The sequence below is a fragment of the Phoca vitulina genome, unplaced genomic scaffold, assembly GCF_004348235.1.
Source record: "Phoca vitulina isolate PV1807 unplaced genomic scaffold, GSC_HSeal_1.0 scaffold47, whole genome shotgun sequence".
NCBI lineage: Eukaryota > Metazoa > Chordata > Mammalia > Carnivora > Phocidae > Phoca > Phoca vitulina.
In genome coordinates, this window is record NW_022589750.1 from 11,259,249 (window position 1) to 11,280,614 (window position 21,366).

The following is a 21,366-nucleotide window of genomic DNA, read 5'->3' on the forward strand; positions in this document are numbered from 1 at the left end:
CTTTTCATTCAGTTAGTTTTTCTGTGCTCAGAGCTGGAGGCATGGTGGTCTCTTCAAGGCAGGCATGGTCCTACCTAATGATCACTGTCATTATAGATCACTGCAGGTTATACTAGTCTCATTGAACAACAGCGTATAATATACTGCGATAAGGGAAGTACAAAGAAGCTGTGAGAACATAAAGAAGCACCTACTCCCATCTTGGGGGTTTTGAGGGTCTGGAAAGGGTCTTGAATGAAAGGACGTTTCAGCTGAGTCTTGACAGATGAGTTGGAGTTCAGTGGAGAGGAGGAGGAAGAGTGTTGGGTGGCCAGAACAAGTTCAGAGGTGACTGCAGGCTGTGAGGGACTTTGCTGTAACACTACTTACTTTAGAAAATCTAGAACTCTCCAGGTAGTTTGACATTGTGGCAGAAGTACAGATCTGGGGTCTAACGCTGGCTGAACCTCTGCGGTACTGTGTGATCTTGGGCGCCGGACTGCTTCCTTTGGGCCTCATTTTCCTTCATGAGTTGAAGGACTGGGTTGCTTCTGAGGGTCCTTCTGTTAAGTTTCATAATTTTATACAAATGGGGGAGAGAGCTGGATGCAGCAAGTAGCTGAGGTTTCACCTGTCAGGGTCCAAGTTGAAGGGCCTGAAAGTGGGCCATGAAGAGCCAGTAAAGAAGAAGAAGGAGGGGCATTTGTGATATTGTGAGTTATAAGAAGAAATATACAGTTGACTCTTGGAACAACATAAGGGTTAGGGGCACCACTACCACCACCCCATCAAAAATTCACATATAACTTTTGACTCCCCCAAAACTTAATTACTAATAACCTACTGTTGACCAGAAGCGTTACCAATAGCAGTCGAGTAACACACATTTTGTATGTTACATGTATTATATTCAATATTCTTAAAATAAGCTAGATAAAAGAAAATGTTATTGAGAAAATTAGAATCATAAGGAAAAGATCAGGAGGAAGAGAAAGTAACATTTACTGTACTGTAAAAAATCCAGGTGTGAGTGGACCTGTGCAGTTCCAACCCACATTGTTCAAGGTTCAACTGTCTATATTTGGTCTCCCTTCAGTTCCTGGCACACATCTCTTAAAACCCTTGTAGTTTACTAAGCAATAAGAGCTATAGAAGAGGCTTTTGTTATATTTGGTCTTTTGTCCTAAAGTAGCTCCAGAGATATAAAGTTGAAAGCAGTATCTTATTCATAAGCCCCTTTCAACCACACCTGAGGTTATGTTAATGAGGTGGCTTTTGGAAACTACCTAAGGATGGGGGCTGGTTGCCAGGGGAACCAACCGCAAGATTAGAGGTTTGGTACTTTCAGTCCCACCCCCTGACCTCTGGGGAGGGGAGAAGGGCTGGAGACATCGACTTGATTGCTAATGGCCTGTGATTTAATCAACCATGCCTATATAATGAAGCCTCCATAGAATCCCTGAACTGTGGGGTTCAGAGAGCTTCAGGGGTGGTGAACACTTGGAGATGCTGGAAGAGTAACATGCCCAGAGAAGGCACGGAATCTCCACACCCTTTCCCCTATACCTTGCCCTGTGCATCTCTTCATGTGGCTGATCCTGAGTTATATCCTTTTATAAGGAACTGGTAATGTAGTAAGTTAAATCTTTATCTAGAGTTCTATGAGCTGGTCTGGCAAATTCATCAAACCTGAGGAGGGGTCCTGGGAACCTCTGATTTATAGCCAGCGGTCGGAAGCATAGGAGACAACCTGGGCTTGCAGTTGGCATCTGAAGGAAGCGGGGAATGCAGTCTTGTGGGACTCATGAGCGCTTAACTTCTGGGATCCGATGCTATCTCCAGGCAGATAGTGTCAGAACTTCTTTGAATTGTAGGACACCCAGCTGATGTCACAGAGTTGATTGGTGGCAAACCCCCCAGACGTTTGGAGCAGAGAGGGTCTGTGTGAATCTGTAAAGGAAAACGAGTTTCCTTTACAACATCCCGGGAAGGTTCAACATGACCGAAGCGGACACGTATGGAGTTCACTGAAATTGGCACAGGCAGATTGTTCTTTTGGATTAGTGGTGCCATTTTCCATTATGGTGGCAAGTAATCTACCATCTCTGTTTCCTTTTTACTGCACACTTTACTAGTTTAGGCTCTTGGAAGTAGCTGGCACATGAAAGAGAATAGGAACGAAAAAATGAAGCCCAGTGGGAGAGATGTCCATGAAACCAGGCCTATGAGTGCACTGCAAAGACATTACCACTTTGGGTCTTAGGAATGGTGCAATATTAAACCCAAGTGGGGGCCTTCTCCATGAAGACTCTGGCAAGCAGATTGAACTTGGCTCCTTAGGAATGGCCATGCCAGGGAAGGTTGTCAGGAGAGGAGGGGGCTGGGAAAGGATCACTGGGGTGTTAGAGGAGATTTTGCAGCAAGGAGGCCTGTGTGAGGGTATGTGGTGGTCCGGCTCTGTACCAGTTGTCAGAGATCCATCAGCTGTTTAGAGGGGAAGGTGTTCTGGAGAGGCTGCATGCCTGGCTGAGTGCAACACCCAGTAAAGTCAAGGCTGAAAGTCTTGTCTGTTTTCAAATTGTCACCTGGACAAGTCGTTTAGCTTCTCAGAGTCTCTACCACTTCAGAGGCATTACTTGGCCTGTCTTCATAGAATGGTTGTGTTGGGTTGAGGGAAATTCTGTAGATAAAGCCCAGCCTGCCACCTGTTTTTTAAATAAAGTTTTATTGGAACACAGCCATGCCCATTCATTTTCATATAATCTAAGGCTACTTTAACTACCAAGTTGACTGGTTGCCTGCCAAGCCTAAAATATTTACTCTGGCTCTTTATGGAAAAAGTTGGCCTACCCCTCCCCAGGATGGTAGAGCAATTTGGAAAAAAAACTGTATTTAGATATTTAGCTCATTTACATTAATTGCTGTGGCAGATGCATTTGCCCCGAAGATTTTTTTAACAGCTTTATTGAGATTCAATTCACTTATAGATCACTCATTTAAAATGTATAATTCAGTGGTTTTTAGTATACTCACAGAGTTGTACAACTATCAACAAAGTTCTAGAACACTTTTGTCACCCCAAAAGAAGCCCTGTACCCTTTAGCTATCATCTTCTTCCCTCCCTATCCCATTCTCCCTAGAGAACCACTATTTTACTTTCTGTCTGTATAGATTTCCCTAGTTTGGACATTTCATAAATGGAATGTGGTCTTTTCTGGCTGGCTTTTTTACATTTAGTCTATTTTCAAGGTTTATCCAAGTTGTAGCACATATCAGTACTCCATTGTCTTTCATAGCTGAGTAATATTCCATTGTATGGCCTTATCATATCTTATTTATCCATTCATCCACTGATGAACATTTGGGTTGTTTCCCTCTTTTGGCTATTCTGAATGCTGCCTATAAACACTTGTGTATAAGTTTTTATGTGGGCATATGTTTTTTTTTTTGTTTGTGGTTTTTTGTTTGTTTGGGCATATGTTTTCATTTCTCATAGGTACATATCTAAGAGTAGACTTGCTGGTCATATGGCAACTGTTTGACTTTTTGAGGAACTGCCACACTCTTCCAGGGTTTAATTGCCACGCTTTTTCAGTTTACATTTCCACCAGCAGTGTATGAAGGTCTCACTTTGTCCACATCCTTGCCAACACTACTTATTATCTGGGTTTTTTTGTTTTGTTTTGTTTTGTTTTGTTTTGTTTTAATTATAGCCATCCTAGTGGGTGTGAAGTAGTTTCTCCTGGTTTTGTTTTGCGTTTCCCTGATGATGATGACGTCCAGCATCTTTTCATGTACTTATTTTGTATATTTTCTTTGGAGAAATCTCTATTCAGATTCTTTGGCCAGTTTTTAATTGGGTTGTCTTTTAATCATTGAGTTGTAAGAGTTCTTAAATAGTTGGTCTGAAGAATTTTGATACCTGAAAACGGTTGGAGCCGCCCTAGGATTATGGATGGAGGGATGCCCTAAGTCAAATGTAGCTTTAAGGCTTAAGGCCCACCAGATGGCACTGTTTAAAAAGATAAAGGTGTTGAGACCTCTGGTAGAGGGCACTTCCTCTGTTCTTGGTGCACTGTGGGAGTCGTAGTTCTGAGGCTTTGAGTCTTTCCAAAGCAAAGGCCAGGCGAAAATTGAGTCTGGTAGAAAGATCACTCACTAGTCTGTGACACCTGGGACAGGGGGAGGAATGTAGGGGAAGTGACACAGAAAACACCCGGTTTCTTTATATGGATTGAAAAAACCTCATAGGAAAAAGGGACTTGCTGATGGACATTAATTTCCAATTCAGCACTACACATGAGCAGTTTTTTTAAGTTCTCTGCTTAAATAGCCTGTTTTCTTGTGGCCGGCTTTTAATTCAACACTTTTTCACGTACCTATTTCTTTGTATCTGCATAATCCACACCTAAAAGATACTCAGTGTGTTTTTGCCACTGAAACAGATGTTCCGTAAAGGGAGCGATTCATACTCAGAATAGACTGGAGTTCTGTGTGAGCTCAAAGGCTAGGCTGTTAATTTCATCTTTAAAGATGAGGTTCCTGTTGCTGTCAGTTCATCCCGTGTTCACTGAGAACATGGGTGCTTCCATGTTCCTGGTCTCATGATTTATTTTCTGTGACCCAAGGCCATTGAGGTCCCAGGTGAAGAACATTGTTGGGGGTCATGGATTCCACCAAATGAATTTTCCAGATCCTGGCTTTGCTTATGTGAACCCCTAACTTGGCTCCCTCTGCCTCCATACTGTGACCTACCCAGCCCCCTCCCCCAGATCTGGCACAGATCAGTCTTGTCCTTTCGTCCATGGTTTTAGTTCTCCAAACTCTCATGCTCTCGTGAGGCTGAGGACCTTCGTGTAAGCTGTTTCTTCTGCTAGAAATGCCTTCCACACACAACCCCCTCCAAGAAACGAATCCATCCGTGCAGATTGGCTATCTCCTGCCTCACCATCAGGTCTCGGATGAAATCTGACAGCTTGGAGGTCTTCCTTTAGCCCATGATGAGATTAGGCTGTCCTGGTGTGTGTCTCCAGTGACCCTCGGCCTTTGGCCATCAGTGACTTTACTGTTTGGCTGGTTTAGTGTTCGGCTTCCCAGTAGACAGGAAGTGCCTCGAGGGCAGGGGCGAGCTTTGATTTCGATCCCCAGGACTTACCCCACTTCCTGGAACAGGATTAGTACTCACCGAAGTTTGTTCTAAGATGAGTTTGCCCCTGCACGTATCCGCTGCATTCAGGAGAGCACCTGTCTAAAACGCTGCACGGGGTTGCCTGCCCTCTTCAGAGGCCCGGCAGCCTTTGTGCTCCTTTTGTCTGGAGCTGTCCTCTCTTTCTGCAGGGTTTACTGCTGTTATGAGCAATTTTGGTTGACCCATCCTCGCCCTTCTATCCTTCCCACTCTCTTCCATTTTTTTCCTCTTAATCAGGCACAGAGGGGGACCTGGCCAGGACAGAGGAAGCAAGGCCTGACCACCAAAGCAGAGGAAAAAAAAGACTTCCCTCGTGGGAAACCTCACCATCCTGGCAGCTTTAGGTTCAGCCCATGCTGTCAGTTTCTGTCCCGAATCCAGGTGTCTTGGGCCCATCTCCCAGGGCTGTGTCCAGCCATGTGCTAGAATGCTCTCTGCTGGCACTTCCTGCTGATGGGGGCAGATCCTTCCCCCAGCGACGATGAGTCAGCTTTCACAGCTCTTCCCACTTCCTGCCTGGTCTGGCTCTGGACACGTTGCCCAGCTCAGGCATTGGAGAACATACTGGATGTGGTCCGGGTGCCTCAATCCAGGCCTCCAGACCTACACAAGGAGGCCTCCAGATTCGTGTCTCATCCACTCTCTGAATGTGACCGGATGGCACGTGAACTTGGGGCATTCAGAAGCACCAGGATGGGGTAAACATTCCATTTTGGTGTTAAACGCGTGAGAGAATCGCTATTATGATTTCAGATAGAGGTGGCAATTCATGCCATAATAATACAGCATCATCTTGGTGGGCAGATCCTATCACTTTTTTTTTTTTTTTTAACTATTTAAACTACATAAAGACAGCGATTTTTGGCATTTTTATTCGCTGTTTGATCCCACGTACCTAGAATGGTACCTGGCTCGTGGTAGACATGCAATTTTTTTTTTGTCGGAAAACAGTTCAGGCCTTCGTTGAGTAAAACACAGCTGTGGAAATGCAATTTGGGGCCCTTTTTGGGAAAGCGTCAATGATAGAGCACGAGACTGATGAAAACACTGACGTGATGTGGAAAACTGAAAAACACCACGTTTGGAGGCCAGACACCCTCCCTCCACCACCCCTCCCCCCTGCACAAACGAAATTCTGATTTTCATCGTCTGTTTGATTTAATTTTAACTTAAGCGTGGTTTTTGTTCTTTGGGTTTTTTTTTTTTTCCTAAAGCATTAAAAATGAATGAATCTCCTCCTCCTCCCCATGCTGCATCAATATTTCCAACAAGTAACTTTAGTCAGGGACTCTGAAGGCTCTTAGCCCCCGGTGATTTTTGTGACAGAACGAACAAGTGAACGAGGCAAGGTTTTGTGTTTATCGCAAATGTTACAGCTGGGTTATGGTTTTTAGCTTCCAAAATGTGACCTATTTGTTCTTTACTAGTAAAAGGAGTCTGCATAATTCCTTAGGAGGCACTCTTAGTTTTAAGAGGGGGGATTTGTTTACATTTTCATAGAAGGTTATATTCAAGTTATTTTCAGATCTCACAGGCCGCATATTCCCCCCCCTTTTTTTAATTTTTAAAAAAGATTTTATTTATTTGAGAGAGAGCATGAGAGGGGGGAGGGTCAGAGGGAGAAGCAGACTCCCTGCCAAGCAGGGAGCCCGATGCGGGACTCGATCCTGGGACTCCAGGATCATGACCTGAGCCGAAGGCAGTTGCTTAACTGACTGAGCCACCCAGGCACCCTCTTTTCCCCGAATGTTTGGAGTTCCCATTGAATACGCAGGCATGCTGGTTAATTAGGTTAATTAATTGGATAGAGAGGATGAGAGAAGCTCCTGGGATCTCTTCTCACTTCCTCTGTGCCACACATGTGCACGCACATGTCCACACCGCTTTTCCTCTTTTGCTGTCTTAGGGGCATCAGACTCTTGCCCAAAATAGGTCTCTGGCTTTATCGCATTCAGACACCATCTCTGGACTAGGGCACATTGTTCTGGCATGAGGGCAGTGCTGGCGGGGGTGGTGTGTTGCGGGGGGAGCCTGCCTAGAAATTAAAGCAGAAGGTGCTAGAAAAATCTGTCGCGTCAGATAGTTCGCGGCTTCGAGATGCTTTGCGATCAGACTGTCCCTGGGCTCGTGGGCTGGCGGGGGCCTGACCAGTGTGTCCCGTCCGTCCCTTAGCCCCGGAGAGTGAATGCCCTCCCCCCGCCCAAGCTTTAATCAGGAGCCCTTGATTACGCCGCATAGAGTAGGGCAGACCTTGAATAGTGATATGAAAATCAAGCCAATCAATCAGCATTAGCGGTAATGACACAAGCTGGTCTTGTCACTTCCTGAGCTGTCTCGATGTTATTTTAAACTGCCTTTTTGAAAAATCTCTTTTACAGAAAGGAAGAGGTTTTATCAGAATGTCAGCATCACACAGGGTGAAGGTGAGTGTCTGAAATTTTGACTGCCTCTTTTTCTTTTTCTTTTCCTTTTTTTTCCCTGTGAATGGGTAGAAACATTTTTCATCTCTAGCCGGTTTCAGTGGTGAGATTACCCTTCGTGCTTTTGTTGGGGAGGTTTCTGTAAGCCCTCCGTGAACGGACTCGCAGTTGTCTTTGTCTGCACCGATTCAAGTAGCTAAATATAGGAATGGTCACTTGATTCCACTTAACAATCCCTGAGAGCTTTTCATTTGATCTTTCAAGGTGGCTTTGAGATAAACCTGGACCACAGGAAGCTGAAAACTCCCCAAGCCAAGCTCTTTACTGTCCCCAGCGAGGCCTTGGCCATCGCGGTGGCCACTGAATGGGACTCCCAGCAGGACACCATCAAGTTCTACACCATGCACCTGGTAACAAGTTCCTGAACCTCTACCCCGATGCCCGCGGCTGGCTTCCTAGGGTAGCTGGCAAAAATCGAGACTCCTTTCCAAATTCGGATAAGGCCCTCGGGGGTGGAGTTCTGCCACACTCACCTCCTTCAACGTGCTGACCGTTCCCTGCCCGGCCGCCTGTGGTTCCCCTGCTCAGAACAGTCCTGGATGACTAGTTCCTCCTCTGCTCTCAGGACAGGTGTCACCTTCCCTCGATGCCCAGCTCTCTTATTTTCTGTCACGCCACCTGCTCATTTCTTTTGCCAGCACGTTTGCAATTGATAATTGTCCATCGATGTTTGCACTCTCAGAGTCTGTCTCTTCCACCGCCTGGTGAGCCCAGAAGGGTAGGACCATGTCTGTCTCCCTAGTGCATAGCCAGCCCCTCACTTGAGGCTCAGTTGGCGCTCAGTGGGTATTGGTTGAGTGCAGGAACGCACGGGGCCAGGTGGGTGAGATGAGACAGCTCCCCTTGGAGCGCGCCCTCCATCCACACATGGTGGCTCGCTGAGACACTAGAGCAGACCGGGGCAGGGGCTGGCTAAACTCTTCGGGTCTGGGCTCTGCGGCTTCCAAACTGTCACCTTGGGCAAGCTACTGGCTCTTCTCAGCCCCGTGGTCACCATCTGTGAAAGGTGATCAGGACGGGATGATGTGATGCTGGAACATCTTTGGTGTGGTTCTTGGCACAGGGAGAACACTCAGTCAACGCCGGAAACAGTGCTGTCATCCTGGTCATTCTCGTGCTTGGCCTTGACATACAGACCCAGGCGGGCGTCCTCAGCATCTTCACAGCCTGCCGTGGGGCTGGCCTGGTCCTTTGGCTGTCTGAGGAAATGAGGGTGACACGGCTACAAACTAATTGTCCTAGTACCTAAGCCGCCTAGCTGGGAAAGTCACCCTGCTTCTGGCTTGGCTCATTTGTTTCCCTGCTTCCTGAGGTGGTCAGGGGGCCAGCTAGGGGCTTCTCAGTCAGATCTGAGTGCTAGTAACTGACCTCTCTGGGCCTCAGTTTCTACATCTCTGAAATGATTGTAATAATAGTACCTACTCCAAAGGGTGTCATGAGGATTCAGTGAAATACAGCAGAGCCTGGTGGTGGGAGCATGAAACCTGGGGGAGGTTCGTTACTCCTGGGGTGACTATGAGTATCCCCTGGGCCCACGGGCTGTCACACGCCGCGTTTGGCATGGAGCCTGGCTGTCACAGGTGCTCAGTAGATGGGCTGCAGCTGAGGTTGTGGAGATACCAGGGGTCCGGGGCTTCCATTTGGCTCCGGCACTCCCTGGGTGGTGCTCTCTGGGTTCTCCGTGTTGCTCTGGGTCTGCGGCAGTATCCTTCTGGAGCGCAGTGCATTCGCCTGGGCCAGCGGTGGTGACAGGGCTTCTTGTCTCTTGCTTCAGACCACACTGTGCTACACGTCTTTAGACAACCCTACCCAGCGGAACAAGGACCAGCTGATCCGGGCGGCTGTGAAGTTTCTGGACACCGACACCATCTGGTAATTGACATTTAGATGGGCCTTCCCCTGGGACTGAGCAGGTCCCCTGGGCTGTTTGCCTCATTTGGCCAGACCGTTATCAGCGGAAGGAGAGGCAGACCCTTTTCCTTTATCTGCCAGGGCGGGGAGGCGGTCTGCCTGACATCACCACTTAGCTGCCCTGCGGATCCCTGGGAGGGAGGGCTCCTCAGGCTGCCGCCGTGTAAGAGCACTGGGCGCTCCTCTCCTGCGGCCCAGAAGCTGTCCTTGGGTCTGGGCTGGGGTGCGGTGGTAGCCTGTGCAGCTCTTGCAGGCTCCAGGACCAAGGGGGTCACTTTTCAACCCCCATCGGGGTCTCCGATCCTGGACTTCCGCCCATCCTCACGTAGGCATCCTTGTCCTCACTCATCCGCTTGGACACAGGGATGGTCGGTGGTTGATGTCAGGAGCTGGCTTCTTCCACTTCTGAATTCTCCCCTCGCATCTAGGTTCTTTAGCTAACCAGTCAGTGGTGTTGAAGGAAAGTTCGAGAAACAGCAGACCCGGTCAAGCAGCACTCTCCTCTCAGCTGCCCATTTTCCTGTGCACTCATGATCTCTCTTCTTCCTGCTGCTCCCACCGCACTGTGGCTTTCCACAGTGCCCCCTCATCTTCTGGTCCCCAGGGGCCTTGCCCCTCAGCTCCCCGCACCTGACTCCCATTTCTGTGTCTCTTGGTTGAAACAAATGGGATAGCCTGGCACCAGGTGGGGACCCAAGCCAGCAGCTGCGTCGGGAGCCGTGCGGGCTCATGTGGTGTGCACAGGCAGTTTGTGGCCAAGGGGCACAGTCTCTTAGAAGGATTAGAGGAGGTAGAGGTGCAGTGACTGAGCTGGCGCAGCATCCTAGGGTCAGGTGGGTGTGGATCTGGGGGTGCAGTATTAGTGTTTAGAATCGCATACCTAGTGCCGCAAGCCTTGGCCTGTGAAGTAACAGGGGACGTTTAGGACAGTAGTTCTCAAACTCAAGCCTGTGGTAGAATCCCCTGGAGGGCTCGTTAAAACACAGATTGCTGGTCTCCACCCCCAGAGGTTCTGCTTTCCGTAGGTGTGGGGTAGGACCTGGGAATTGGCCTTTCTAGCAAGTTCCTAGGGGACTCTCTGCTGCTGGCCCTGAGGCTACCCTCTGAGAACTACTGCTTTAGGGAAGGACTTGTAGGGCTTGGCCGGGGCGGGGGGAGTTGAGAAGTTTTATTTTACTCTTGCCTTTTAGGTTTTTCCATTGTCTGTCACTGAGTGAAGGAATTATACTTTTTTATTAATGAAGGTGATTTTTGCAATGAATTAGCTACAGGGTGGAAGAGCCAGCGACGTTAGTCGAACTGCAAAAGAACGAGTGGGACCCAATCATAGAATGGGCGGAGAAGAGGTAAGATGCGCAGCCCCGCAGGCTTGGCAGCCTGGTGGGGTCAGGGGTCACACTGGACCGCTGAAGCCCTTAGCTGGTTGACTTTCTGAGTTCAGAGCACCCATGGGATTCAACAGCTCCCGGATGTTGAGGGATAGGGCTGGCCCCCTTGGAAAAAAATGCTCCTCAAATTAGCATCAGCCACCATGCACCAAGTGCGTACTGTGTGGGGATGGAGCCCCAGCTCTGCCGTGAAAGGCTGTGTGACCTGGGGCTAGTGCCTTGAGCTCTCTGAGCTTCCTCGTCTGTGAGTGGGCCCCATCATCCCCACCCCTTAGCGTGTTGTGAGGGGTAAACTAAGTGATGCCTAGCATCCTGCTTGGCACACTGTAAAGGCGCAGATCTGGGCACTGATCATCTCTGTCATTGTCACAATTGCTGTCCTTTTAAACTGAATCCCAGGGGCGCCTGGGTGGCTTAGTCATTAAGCGTCTGCCTTTGGCTCAGGTCATGATCCCGGGGTCCTGGGATCGAGCCCCGCATCGAGCTCCCTGCTCCGCGGGAAGCCTGCTTCTCCCTCCCTGACTCCCTCTGCTTGTGTTCCCTCTCTCGCTGTCTCTCTCTCTGTCAAATAAAAAAATAAAATCTTAAAAAAAAAAAAAATTAAAATAAACTGAATCCCAAAACAGGGTGTATGATATGTACACACATGCGGACAAGTCTGGGAACACCGGTCCTGTGGACGTAAGGCTTCTAGGAGTTGATCATGCTCAGTATTTTTCCCTAGTGGAAAGATTCTTCTGTATAAAATTAAACTATTGATGTGGTGGTGAAATAAATTAAATTCCGTTTCATTCCAGGGGGTTTGGGAGGGCTGCTACCATGTTACCACCTTGACCTCAGTATTTTGTAAGCTGACACGAGTAGTTTTTGGCATAACATCTTTCCCAGAAGTGCTCTCTGCCTGTGTCATTTGTCCACGTTTCCCGAGTGCCCACAATATGCCAGATGTCCAAGGGTTTTATAGTAAAAGGCACAGCCGGTGCACTTAAGGATCAAACAAAATGTCAGGACGACAATACTGTGTAAGAGCCATGAAGATACGGTGTCATTTCAGAGTCTAATGAAACGTGACAATAGTGTAGGTGCCTGGAGATCTCTGCCGTGGGACAAAATTGTCCACTTTCTGTGGCACTCGAGATTCTCATCCTTGAGAGTTTACAAAACAGCTCAGCCATTTGCTGTGCTCCATTTGTACCATTAGAAATTTCAGCAAGAATATTTCTAAACCAACGGGAAAAATGAGTTACACAGGAAAGAAAATTACAAAAATTGCTTTTAGTCTATTTCATTTTTCCTATCCTTTATATAGTTACTATTGGTCTTGAAAATGTGTCATTCTTAAAGCCAGCTCATGTCCCAGACCAAAAGCAAAGGCTTGTATGCAGTAGAGGCTTAATAAATATTTGAAAAAGTGATTGGATGGTATAGAACACATAAAAGATCATTGTAAGAAAATGTGGGGCGCCTGGCTGGCTCAGTCGGTAGAGCGTGTGACTCTTGATCTCAGGGTTGTGGGTTTGAGCCCCATGTTGGGTGTAGAAATGACTTAAAAATAAAATCTTTAAAAAAATACTGTTGTAAGGAAAATAGTTTTTAAGATGGGGAGGGGCAGAGGGAGAGAGAATCTTTTTTTAATTTAAATTCAATTAATTAACATAGAGTGTATTGTTAGTTTCAGAGGTACAGTTCAGTGATTTAACAGTCTTATATAACACCTGGTGCTCATTACATCATGTGCCCTCCTTAACACCCATCACCCAATTACCCCATCCCCCCCACAACCCCTCCAGCAACACTCAGTTTCTTTCCTATGATTAAGAGTCTCTTATGGTTTGTCTTCCTCTCTGATTTCGTCTTCTTTTATTTTTCCCTTTCTTCCCCTATAATCCTCTGTTTTGTTTCTTAAATTCCACATATGAGTGAGATCATATGATAATTGTCTTTCTCTAATTGATTTATTTCACTTACCATAATACTCTAGTTCTATCCACATCATTGTAAATGGCAAGATTTTATTTTTTTTTTTTGATGGCTGAATAGTATTCCACTGTATATATAAACCACATCTTCTTTATCCATTCATCTGTTGATGGACATCTGCGCTCTTGCCATAGTTTGGCTATTATGGACATTGCTGCTATAAACATTGGGGTGCAGGTGCCCCTTCGGATCACTACATTTGTATCTTTGGGGTACATACCCAGTAGTGCAATTGCTGGGTCGTAGGGTAGCTCTATTTTCAACTTTTTGAGGAACCTCCATACTGTTTTCCAGAGTGGCTGCACCAGCTTGCATTCCCACCAAGAGTGTAAGAGAATTCACCCTTCTCTGCATCCTCACCAAGAGGAGAGAAAGAATCTTGAGCAGGCTCCATGCCCAGTGCAGACCCTGAGTCAGGGCTCAATCTCACAACCCTGACATTGTGACCTGAGCTGAAATCAAGAGTCAGACGCTTAACTGACTGAGCCACCCAGGCGCCCCAGGAAGATAACTTTTTAAAGAAATCTTCTGTGGGCGCCTGGGTGGCTCAGTTGGTTAAGCGACTGCCTTCGGCTCAGGTCATGATCCTGGAGTCCCTGGATCGAGTCCTGCATCGGGCTCCCTGCTCTGCAGGGAGTCTGCTTCTCCCTCTGACCCTCCCCCCTCTCATGTGCTCTCTCTCATTCTCTCTCTCTCAAATAAATAAAATCTTTAAAAAAAAAAAATAAAGAAAGAAATCTTTTGTGGTCTCAAATATGAAAAGTTTTCTTAAAAGGTTTAAAAAGCAGGCACCCTGTGCTTTTGATGGAGATTCTAGGCAAAGGAGTTAGAATTTCAGGCAGCTGCGTGGACTCTGGCTCTGCTCTGGGGAGGCCACTGGCCATCGTGGTAGATGCTCCCAGAATCCCTAAGACTAGCCCTCACAGGGCACGTGCATGCTCAGCAGCTGAGGACTTTGCTTCTGGGTGAAAGCTGGGCCACACAGCACCACAGGGACATGCCGAAGCCTTTTCCTTTCAGATACGACGTGGAGATCGGCTCCTCCACCAGCATAATGGGGCCCAGCATCCCAGCCAGGACTCGGGAGGTGCTCATCAGCCACCTGGCGTCTTACAACATGTGGGCCCTACAAGGTATGCGTGGTGTTTCCCATGGCCTGGGAGGGCGGCGTGACGGACACAGGCATCAGCAGAGCACTCAAGGGGCTGGCTCTGATGCTAACTAACCCTTCCACTCAGTCCTGGAGGACAGCAGGCTCCCACCCTGCAGGGGATAGTTGGCTCTGCCTTCTTCTTCAGGCGTCTTGACTTCAAGTCTCATTGGCCTGGTTCGAGTCACATGCCCATGTGCCAACCAGTCCCTGGACCAGGGGCTGGAGTCCCCACATGTCCGGTTCAAGTCATGTGCCCCCCCCCCCCCCCGGGCAGGAGCAGAAGAGGGATCACACCCCCAGTGGAAATCGGAGTGCTCTTTGAGAAGAATGGGGAATGGATACAGAGCCGGCCAGAAAGCGCACATCCCCTGTGACCATCGGTCCCCCACCAAGCACTTCTGTACCTCTCCAGGGCTGCAGGGGCTCGCAAAGAGGAGGTCTGGCACCTCCCCTGTCTTGGCGTGGGGGTGCCCTGGATCCTGATCTGGCTTGTGTCCCTGCAGGGATTGAGTTTGTAGCGACCCAGCTCAAGTCCCTGGTGCTGACCTTGGGCCTGATGGACCTGCGCCTGACCGTGGAGCAGGCCGTGCTGCTGTCCCGCCTGGAGGAGGAGTACCAGGTGAGGAGTGTCCGCGGCCCGAGTCCCTGCTTCTCCCCTCCCTGGTTCAGACTGAGGAGGGGGGGGCTAGCTAGCCCATCAAAACTGTTTTTATGTGGATTTGGCCTTTCGTGACTTTCATGTACATCCAGAAACCAAAACTCAGGGCCCACAAAAGTATTGTCAAGAAGCAGTGATGTAACAGTACTAAGTGCCACCGTGTTCCAACATGCTTAGCTCTACCCTCATCGCCTCACCTCTTCTGAACAGCCTGGCCAGGTGGGAGCTGTTGTTATCCCCATTTTACACAAGGGGAAACCGAGGCCCGGGGTGACACCCCTGGAAAATGCTGGAGCCAGGGTTTGGAGCCAGGTCTGGGCAACTCCAGACCGAGGCAGTCACCGCACTTGGCAGATAGGGGTTCATGGGCGGATCAAGATCGTCTGCTTGCACAACTGCATGGTGGGCCCCACTAACATGAGGAGCCCTGGCGCCCTGACTCACACTGCGGGTCATCTGGATGGCAGAGCGCACACAGGGGGCTCCTTTTTGTACAGAAGCTTTCATTTAGTGGGTTTGAAATTAATACGGTTTTGCTACACTGTCATTTGCATTTTTTAACTCTGAGAATTATGGCGTTCTCTGCAGTCTTTTTACTGTTTTTTTCCTCCAACCTCAGAAGGTTAATTGCTGTTACAAATCGGCTCCTAGCATGATGAAAACTCTTTTGTAATGACATTATTTCCCGAATCCGTCTAGTCATCTGTTCAGAAAAATGCCAGGGGAAGAACTGTTTCTCTACCACAAAAGGGGCTAGCTAGAGACATGGAATGGGCAGGGGTGATTTGTTGGGGGGGGGGGGTGAGGGCTGTGGGAGGCGGGGAGCCAAGAAACCCGCTCTCAGGTTCGAGCCGCCACAAAACAGGGACTTACCTGTTCCCTCAAAGTATAAAATGCTCCTCGGAGGACATATCACAGTCGTCCACGTGGGGACGGTGGCTTGTGTGACGTGGCAGATCCCGGGTGCCCGGACGGCTGGGGCGGCTGGGCCTCTGGCCAGGGAGGGGGCGCTGCAGCCCAGGCTGGTGAGGCAGCTCGCAGAGGATGACATCTTGCAGGCGGCCTCACACCAGCCTCCCTGTGGGAGGAGATCGGCATGCGGGTGGCGCCCCCTCGGGGAAGATGCACGTATGGTTTTGGGGCCGGGCCCACCCGGCAGTCTGGGTGCTCACGGGCCCCGGGCCTGGACTGCACCCCTTCCAAGCTGTCCGCACCCCATCAGCATGGGTGCCTGCTCTGCCCACCCGAGGGTTCTCCCCGGCTGCCTCCCCTGCGTGGGTCTCCTGTTTTGGCAAGACTGGGGCCCGGGCCCCCGGGCCTCCGAGCCCGGCTATGGGGATGGAATGTGGCTCTGGCTGGGAGGCAGCCGGGCGCCTGCCAGCCACGCAGCAGCCTGTCCTGCCCTCCCCTCAGATCCAGAAGTGGGGCAACATCGAGTGGGCCCACGACTACGAGCTGCAGGAGCTGCGGGCGCGCACGGCCGCCGGCACCCTCTTCGTCCACCTCTGTTCCGAGAGCACCACGGTGAAGCACAAACTCTTGCAGCCGTGAGGCCTGGCCGGGTGCACCCCCCGGCCTGCGGGGCCCCCACTCGGCGTCGCTTTGCCACGTCCCCCAGGACCCAGCGCGGCCGTGGAGGTCAGCCCGCGCCCCGGCCGCGCGCCCCTGGCCCAGTTGGGCAGCGAGCGAGCGGGACAAGCGAACGAGCGACTTTCTCTCAAGCTGGTTTTATTAAATACCTGTCTGCCCTGGGAACGCGTGGAGGCCTGTTCTCATTTGCGCCTCTGCTTTCCTCCATTCCTCGTGCTAAGTCTGGGCTTCACCAAGGTCAAATGGCTTTCGTCCCACGGCACGTCCTGCTCTTGCTGCCCGTGGCCGGGAGCCTCACGCAGCTGTGCGGCCCTCAGCCGGGAGACGTTTCTCCCCTGGTTTTTTAATCACTCTTTCGAAAATGAGTCCTTTTTGTCCTACGCTGGTTATTTCTATTTGTTCCTAGTATTTTAGAAGAAAGCATTTACTCTTGAAAATAGGAAGTATGCATTGTTTGTGGGGTAAAAGCCCAGGCGGGCAGGGCAAGGCCGGCTGACTTGGAAGTGCCCTGCCCAGGGAGCCCCGACTGTCCTCCCGACTCGGCCACTCGCCCCACCCTGGGTGCCGTGTGCGGTCTCCTGGGGCCGCAGGCCAGGTGCTCTCCCTGAGGCCCTGACTGTGCTCAGACGAGGTACCGTCACCTCCCCACTTCTCATTCCTGAGCTGGAGCTCAGGCTGCAGAGGTGACATGGGAGGCCCAGCCTGTGCTCTTCACCTCTGGAGGGTCGTGTGGCCCCTGCGGCCAACCTTAGAGATGCAGGGAGCCGTGGCCTCCACCTTGGTGGGCTGGCCCAGGTCCCACGGCTATGCCGGGGGCTCCGGCCTCTCCCGTGTCCCTCCTCAGCACACGGAGAAGAGAAGGACTCAGTCCACGTCAGCCTCGTCCGCCTCCCGCTGGAGGCCTGCCCTGGGGGCGTCAGCAGAGACGGTGGGCACGCAGCTGACGTTAGGCCGTGGCCAAGGGTCTAGCAGCCACCTTGGAAGCCGCTCTGCCGCTGGCCAACTGCAAGGCCAACTGATCATCTTGGACTTTTCCTTCCGCACATACGTGATTAGGAGTTCTGATGATTTTTTTTTTTTAAAGAATGGAGAAAAGATGAGGGCGCCTGGGTGGCTCAGTCGGTTAAGCAACCGACTCTTGGTTGCGGCTCAGGTCATGATCTCGGGGTCATGAGATCGAGCCCCACATCCGTCTCTGTGTTCAGTAGGGGGGGTTGTCTGCTTCTCTCCTTCTGCCCCTCCACCCTGCTCATGCTCTCTCTCAAATCACTAAGTAAATCTTAAAAAAAAAAAGAATGGAGAAAAGAGACATCGTCCTTTATTTTTCTCTACATTTGGAGGTTTCCCCAGGGGTAGGGGAAGAATGGTGCTGGGGGGAGGGGTTGTGGGTTGAGAGACTCCCAGTAACGCTCGTGAGGCGGTCAGGGAGACGTGTGTGGTGTGTGTGCGCACTGTGAGGGCCGAGGACTGTGTTCTGAAGAACTGTCTGGGCTGGCGAGGCTCTAATCTATGACGTCACTGCATTCCAGGTTGTCCAGTTCGTTCTGCATGTGGTCGATGTACTGATTGATCTCTTTGACTCGCCTGCGGTTCCTCATGATCTCATCCTTGTGGATCTGAGGGGTGAAAGCAAAGCCCGAGGTCCTTAAGTCAGAGAATTTGCTGGTATTCTTTTACTGAGCACAGTTTGGGGAAAAGGAAGTCGTTCTTTGAAATTTGTGTAGTTGCATCCCTCATTTACTTTAAAGTCTCCGAGTTCTGCTCATCTCTTTGAGGGAGGAGTTAGGGTGGGTTAGCATGTGGGTTCTAAAGTCTGTCTTCAGTGTGGAATTCTACCATCCTTAATTTTACTGTATTTTGGGGCACCTGGATGGCTCAGTTGGTTAAGAGGCTGCCTTCGGCTCAGGTCATGATCCCAAGGTCCTGGGATCGAGTCCTGCATGGGGCTCCTTGCCCAGCAGGGAGCCTGCTTCTCCCTCTCCCTCTGTTGTTCCCCCGGCTTATACGTGCACTCTCTCTCTCTCTCTCTGACAAATAAAATCTTTAAAAAAAATTTTTTTTTTTTTTTTAAAGATTTTATTTATTTATTTGAGAGAGAGAGAGAATGAGAGACAGAGAGCATGAGAGGGAGGAGGGTCAGAGGGAGAAGCAGACTCCCTGCCAAGCAGGGAGCCCGATGCGGGACTCGATCCTGGGACTCCAGGATCATGACCTGAGCCGAAGGCAGTCGCTTAACCAACTGAGCCACCCAGGCACCCTAAAAAAAATTTTTTTAACTGTATTTCATATTGCCAAGAGTATATGCTCCCAGGGAAAGATTTCCCCTTTCTCTCCGGCTGGTAGCTGGAGAAATGGGTGCAGCCTCCTAGACCAGGGTAGTACCCACTCACCGTGTCCACCAAGTGCGTACACCAAGAGTTGGTCCTGGTCACTAGCTCATCTTCTCGATTGTCGATCTTCAGGAGGTGGATGTCATGTGATGCCCCGACAGCATTAACAATCGTGTCTTTGTCGACAAAAAGCTGGTGAGCAAGAAAGATCAGATGAGCATGTGTGTCACGTTCCCTGCCCCCGAGCACACAGTCAGAGGGCCGAAGAGAAAGGGAACAGCCGAGTGTCCCCTGGCTGGAGGAGGCAGCTGCCCGGCGCCCAGTGGAGCGCCCACCTTTGTATCAGCGTTCTTCTTGCAGCTCATCTTCCAGGGACAACGCCTCCCAGACCCGAGCTGCGGCAAGCGCTATGGGGAAGGGGCCTACCAAGGCGTTGACTTTGCAGTCCTAGTTGGGAGTGTGTTTCCCTCATGGAGGAGGCAGGTGGTTGTTCCACAGGTGACCTCACTCATGACGTCTGCTCCCACAGTGGTTCTCTCTCGTTGGCCCTCAAGTCTGATTTGCCTGACACCTGCTGGCTGGGTGGGAAGTGTGAGGCTGGCTGCAGGTCTCGGGGCTGCTCTGAGGACAGAAGGCCCTATAAATCGATGGCTGCTCGCCCCACCTTGTCTCTCCATTGCCCCTCATGTTAACCAATTGAACTCTGGATTATGCTTGGGGTCTCCTGCCTTCTTGTTCCTGACCTTGTTTTCTGCCTTGTAAAAAGTTGTTGAGAATGACCACCCTCCACGAGGCCTGGCTGGTCCTAGGTGTCCACACCATGGCTGTTGTGTAGCTGGCTCAGTTGGAAATCAAGTGGAATCATTCCCCAGAGCAGGGCAAGGCTGCGGGTGCACTTCGCAAGCGCTGCTTACGCTTTGAAGGAAAGGCAAAAGACCCGAATGTTCCATTTGTTATGAGGACTGCAAGCGGATAAATAGTTGTTTTTTTTCTTTAGTATAATAGTGGTTAGCTTAATAGTCTCCAAAATATGTTCTATGGGATCTTGAGATATTAGTATTTCTGCAAAAAAATCCCCAAAAATGTTTTCTTTGGTCAAATACCTTTGGGAAAGCCTTGCATAACAGGGCACGAAACAGAGAAGGCTCTGGAAAGTATAAACTCTTTTAACTTTGTCTCTCTTGGTTTGCCAGTTTATTTGGCCACAGACTTCTTTTCACAGTAATGCCTGTAATGCCTGTGAGTACTTCCCGGGATGGTGGTTTTCCACAGAACCCCATGAAGAGAAGCCAGGCTGGCTGACGCAGCTGATGCTAGCACGGCCGCATGGGAGAAATGACAAGAAGTCATGAAGATCTTCCTCTGTGCGAGAAGGTCCCGGGCCAGACTCTGGGAAGGGCTTCAGGCAGCCTGCTCGGGAGCGCGTCCCGGTAATCTAGAAGTAGCCAGAGCCACTCATCATGAGAAGGTCCTGGTTCTTCACTTTTAAAAAGGGTCATAGCGGGTCTCCTAGGCTCCTGGCTCCCTGAGGGCCTTGCTGGACCTCACGGAGGTGAAGACACAGCCCTCAAGACACATTTGTTTCAGAGCAAATTCTTGGGGCGGGGTGGGGGCATGACTTTTGTCACTTGAGCACAGTCTCTGGGGACTTGCAGGTCCTCTCTGTGGCCTGGGCCTGAGCGCGGGCCCCACCACCGCGGCTGGACGCCCACGTGGCTGCTCAGAGCACCCGGGGAGCAAGTGTGCCCTCCCTCGGTCCCCTGCACGTGGCAGCGGCTCATGGCAGCACGAGGCTCACGGCCCCCGGCCCCAGTGGAGGGGCCCTTGCCAGGGCCGCTGGGGATGCCCGCGCCGCTCTTGTCCCCTCCCTCCCCGCCACAGCTTCCTCCTTGAGCACGCGCTGCTTTTCCTTCCAAAGCACCGAAGGACTTCGAAAGACAGATTTGGCCCCAACTGTGGCGGGAGCTGATCACAATCACTGGACTGAATGAGAGGAGTTTTAAAGAGATAAACAATCTCCTCCGTGAGACGCTTTATCGCGAACCCGCTCCTTGATAATTAGATAAGAGAAACTGGATTTTTTTCCTTCACTGAGGGCCCTATTCACTCATCTGAACATCCCTGTCTTGCCACAGGCTCTGAGTCTGAGTCAAACTGCCTGTGTTCAGATCGCAGCTCTACCACGTATATGCTGTGTCTCTGGGCAGGTTACTCTCGTCTCGTGCCTCGGGTTTCTCATCTGTAAAAGGGAACCATAATGCTACCTATTTTGCTGTGTTGATATGAAGATTAAAAAGAATACATGTCCGGTGCTTCTGCTTCTCGGACGGCTGGCCCTCAGTAAATGCCAGCAGTTTGTTGTTATAATTACTTCTTACAATCAAGGCATCCTCCCCTCCCCCCAAGAACAATGTGCCCCATCTTGTTGCTTAAATGTAAGGAGAACTCGGGGCGCCTGGGCAGCTCTGTCGGTTAAGCGTCTCTTTTTTTTTTTTTTTTTTTTTAAGATTTTATTTATTTGACAGAGAGAAAGACAGCCAGAGAGGGAACACAAGCAGGGGGAGTGGGAGAGGGAGAAGCAGGCTTCCCATGGAGCAGGGAGCCTGATGCGGGGCTCGATCCCAGGACCCTGGGATCATGACCTGAGCCGAAGGCAGACGCTTAACGACTGAGCCACCCAGGCGCCCCAAACGTCTGACTCTTGATCTC

At 50.3% G+C, this 21,366-nt stretch overlaps 2 protein-coding genes across 5 annotated transcripts in view; one reads left to right on the forward strand and one right to left on the reverse strand.

Annotated features, from left to right (window-relative positions):
• ATPAF2 (ATP synthase mitochondrial F1 complex assembly factor 2) overlaps nt 1-16,484 on the forward strand; it is a 17,452-nt gene extending 968 nt beyond the window's left edge. The window contains exons 2-8 of the mRNA XM_032431993.1: nt 7,546-7,590; nt 7,852-7,997; nt 9,422-9,519; nt 10,824-10,904; nt 13,947-14,059; nt 14,583-14,698; nt 16,151-16,484. Coding sequence (XP_032287884.1) covers nt 7,546-7,590; nt 7,852-7,997; nt 9,422-9,519; nt 10,824-10,904; nt 13,947-14,059; nt 14,583-14,698; nt 16,151-16,288 — 737 coding nt within the window. The 3' untranslated portion in view covers nt 16,289-16,484. The remainder of the gene's footprint in view (nt 1-7,545; nt 7,591-7,851; nt 7,998-9,421; nt 9,520-10,823; nt 10,905-13,946; nt 14,060-14,582; nt 14,699-16,150) is intronic.
• A 1,143-nt stretch (nt 16,485-17,627) lies between these two features.
• The window catches only part of DRC3 (dynein regulatory complex subunit 3), a 32,530-nt gene continuing 28,791 nt past the window's right edge, over nt 17,628-21,366 (reverse strand). For 3 of the 4 annotated variants that reach the window (XM_032431996.1, XM_032431999.1, XM_032431995.1), the window contains 2 exons: nt 18,718-18,849; nt 17,628-17,943 (listed from right to left, as the gene is read on the reverse strand). In XM_032431996.1, coding sequence (XP_032287887.1) covers nt 17,830-17,943; nt 18,718-18,849 — 246 coding nt within the window. In that variant the 3' untranslated portion in view covers nt 17,628-17,829. Of the gene's footprint in view, nt 17,944-18,717; nt 20,093-21,366 lie in introns of those variants that run through there. The other variant, XM_032431997.1, reaches the window with a different exon arrangement.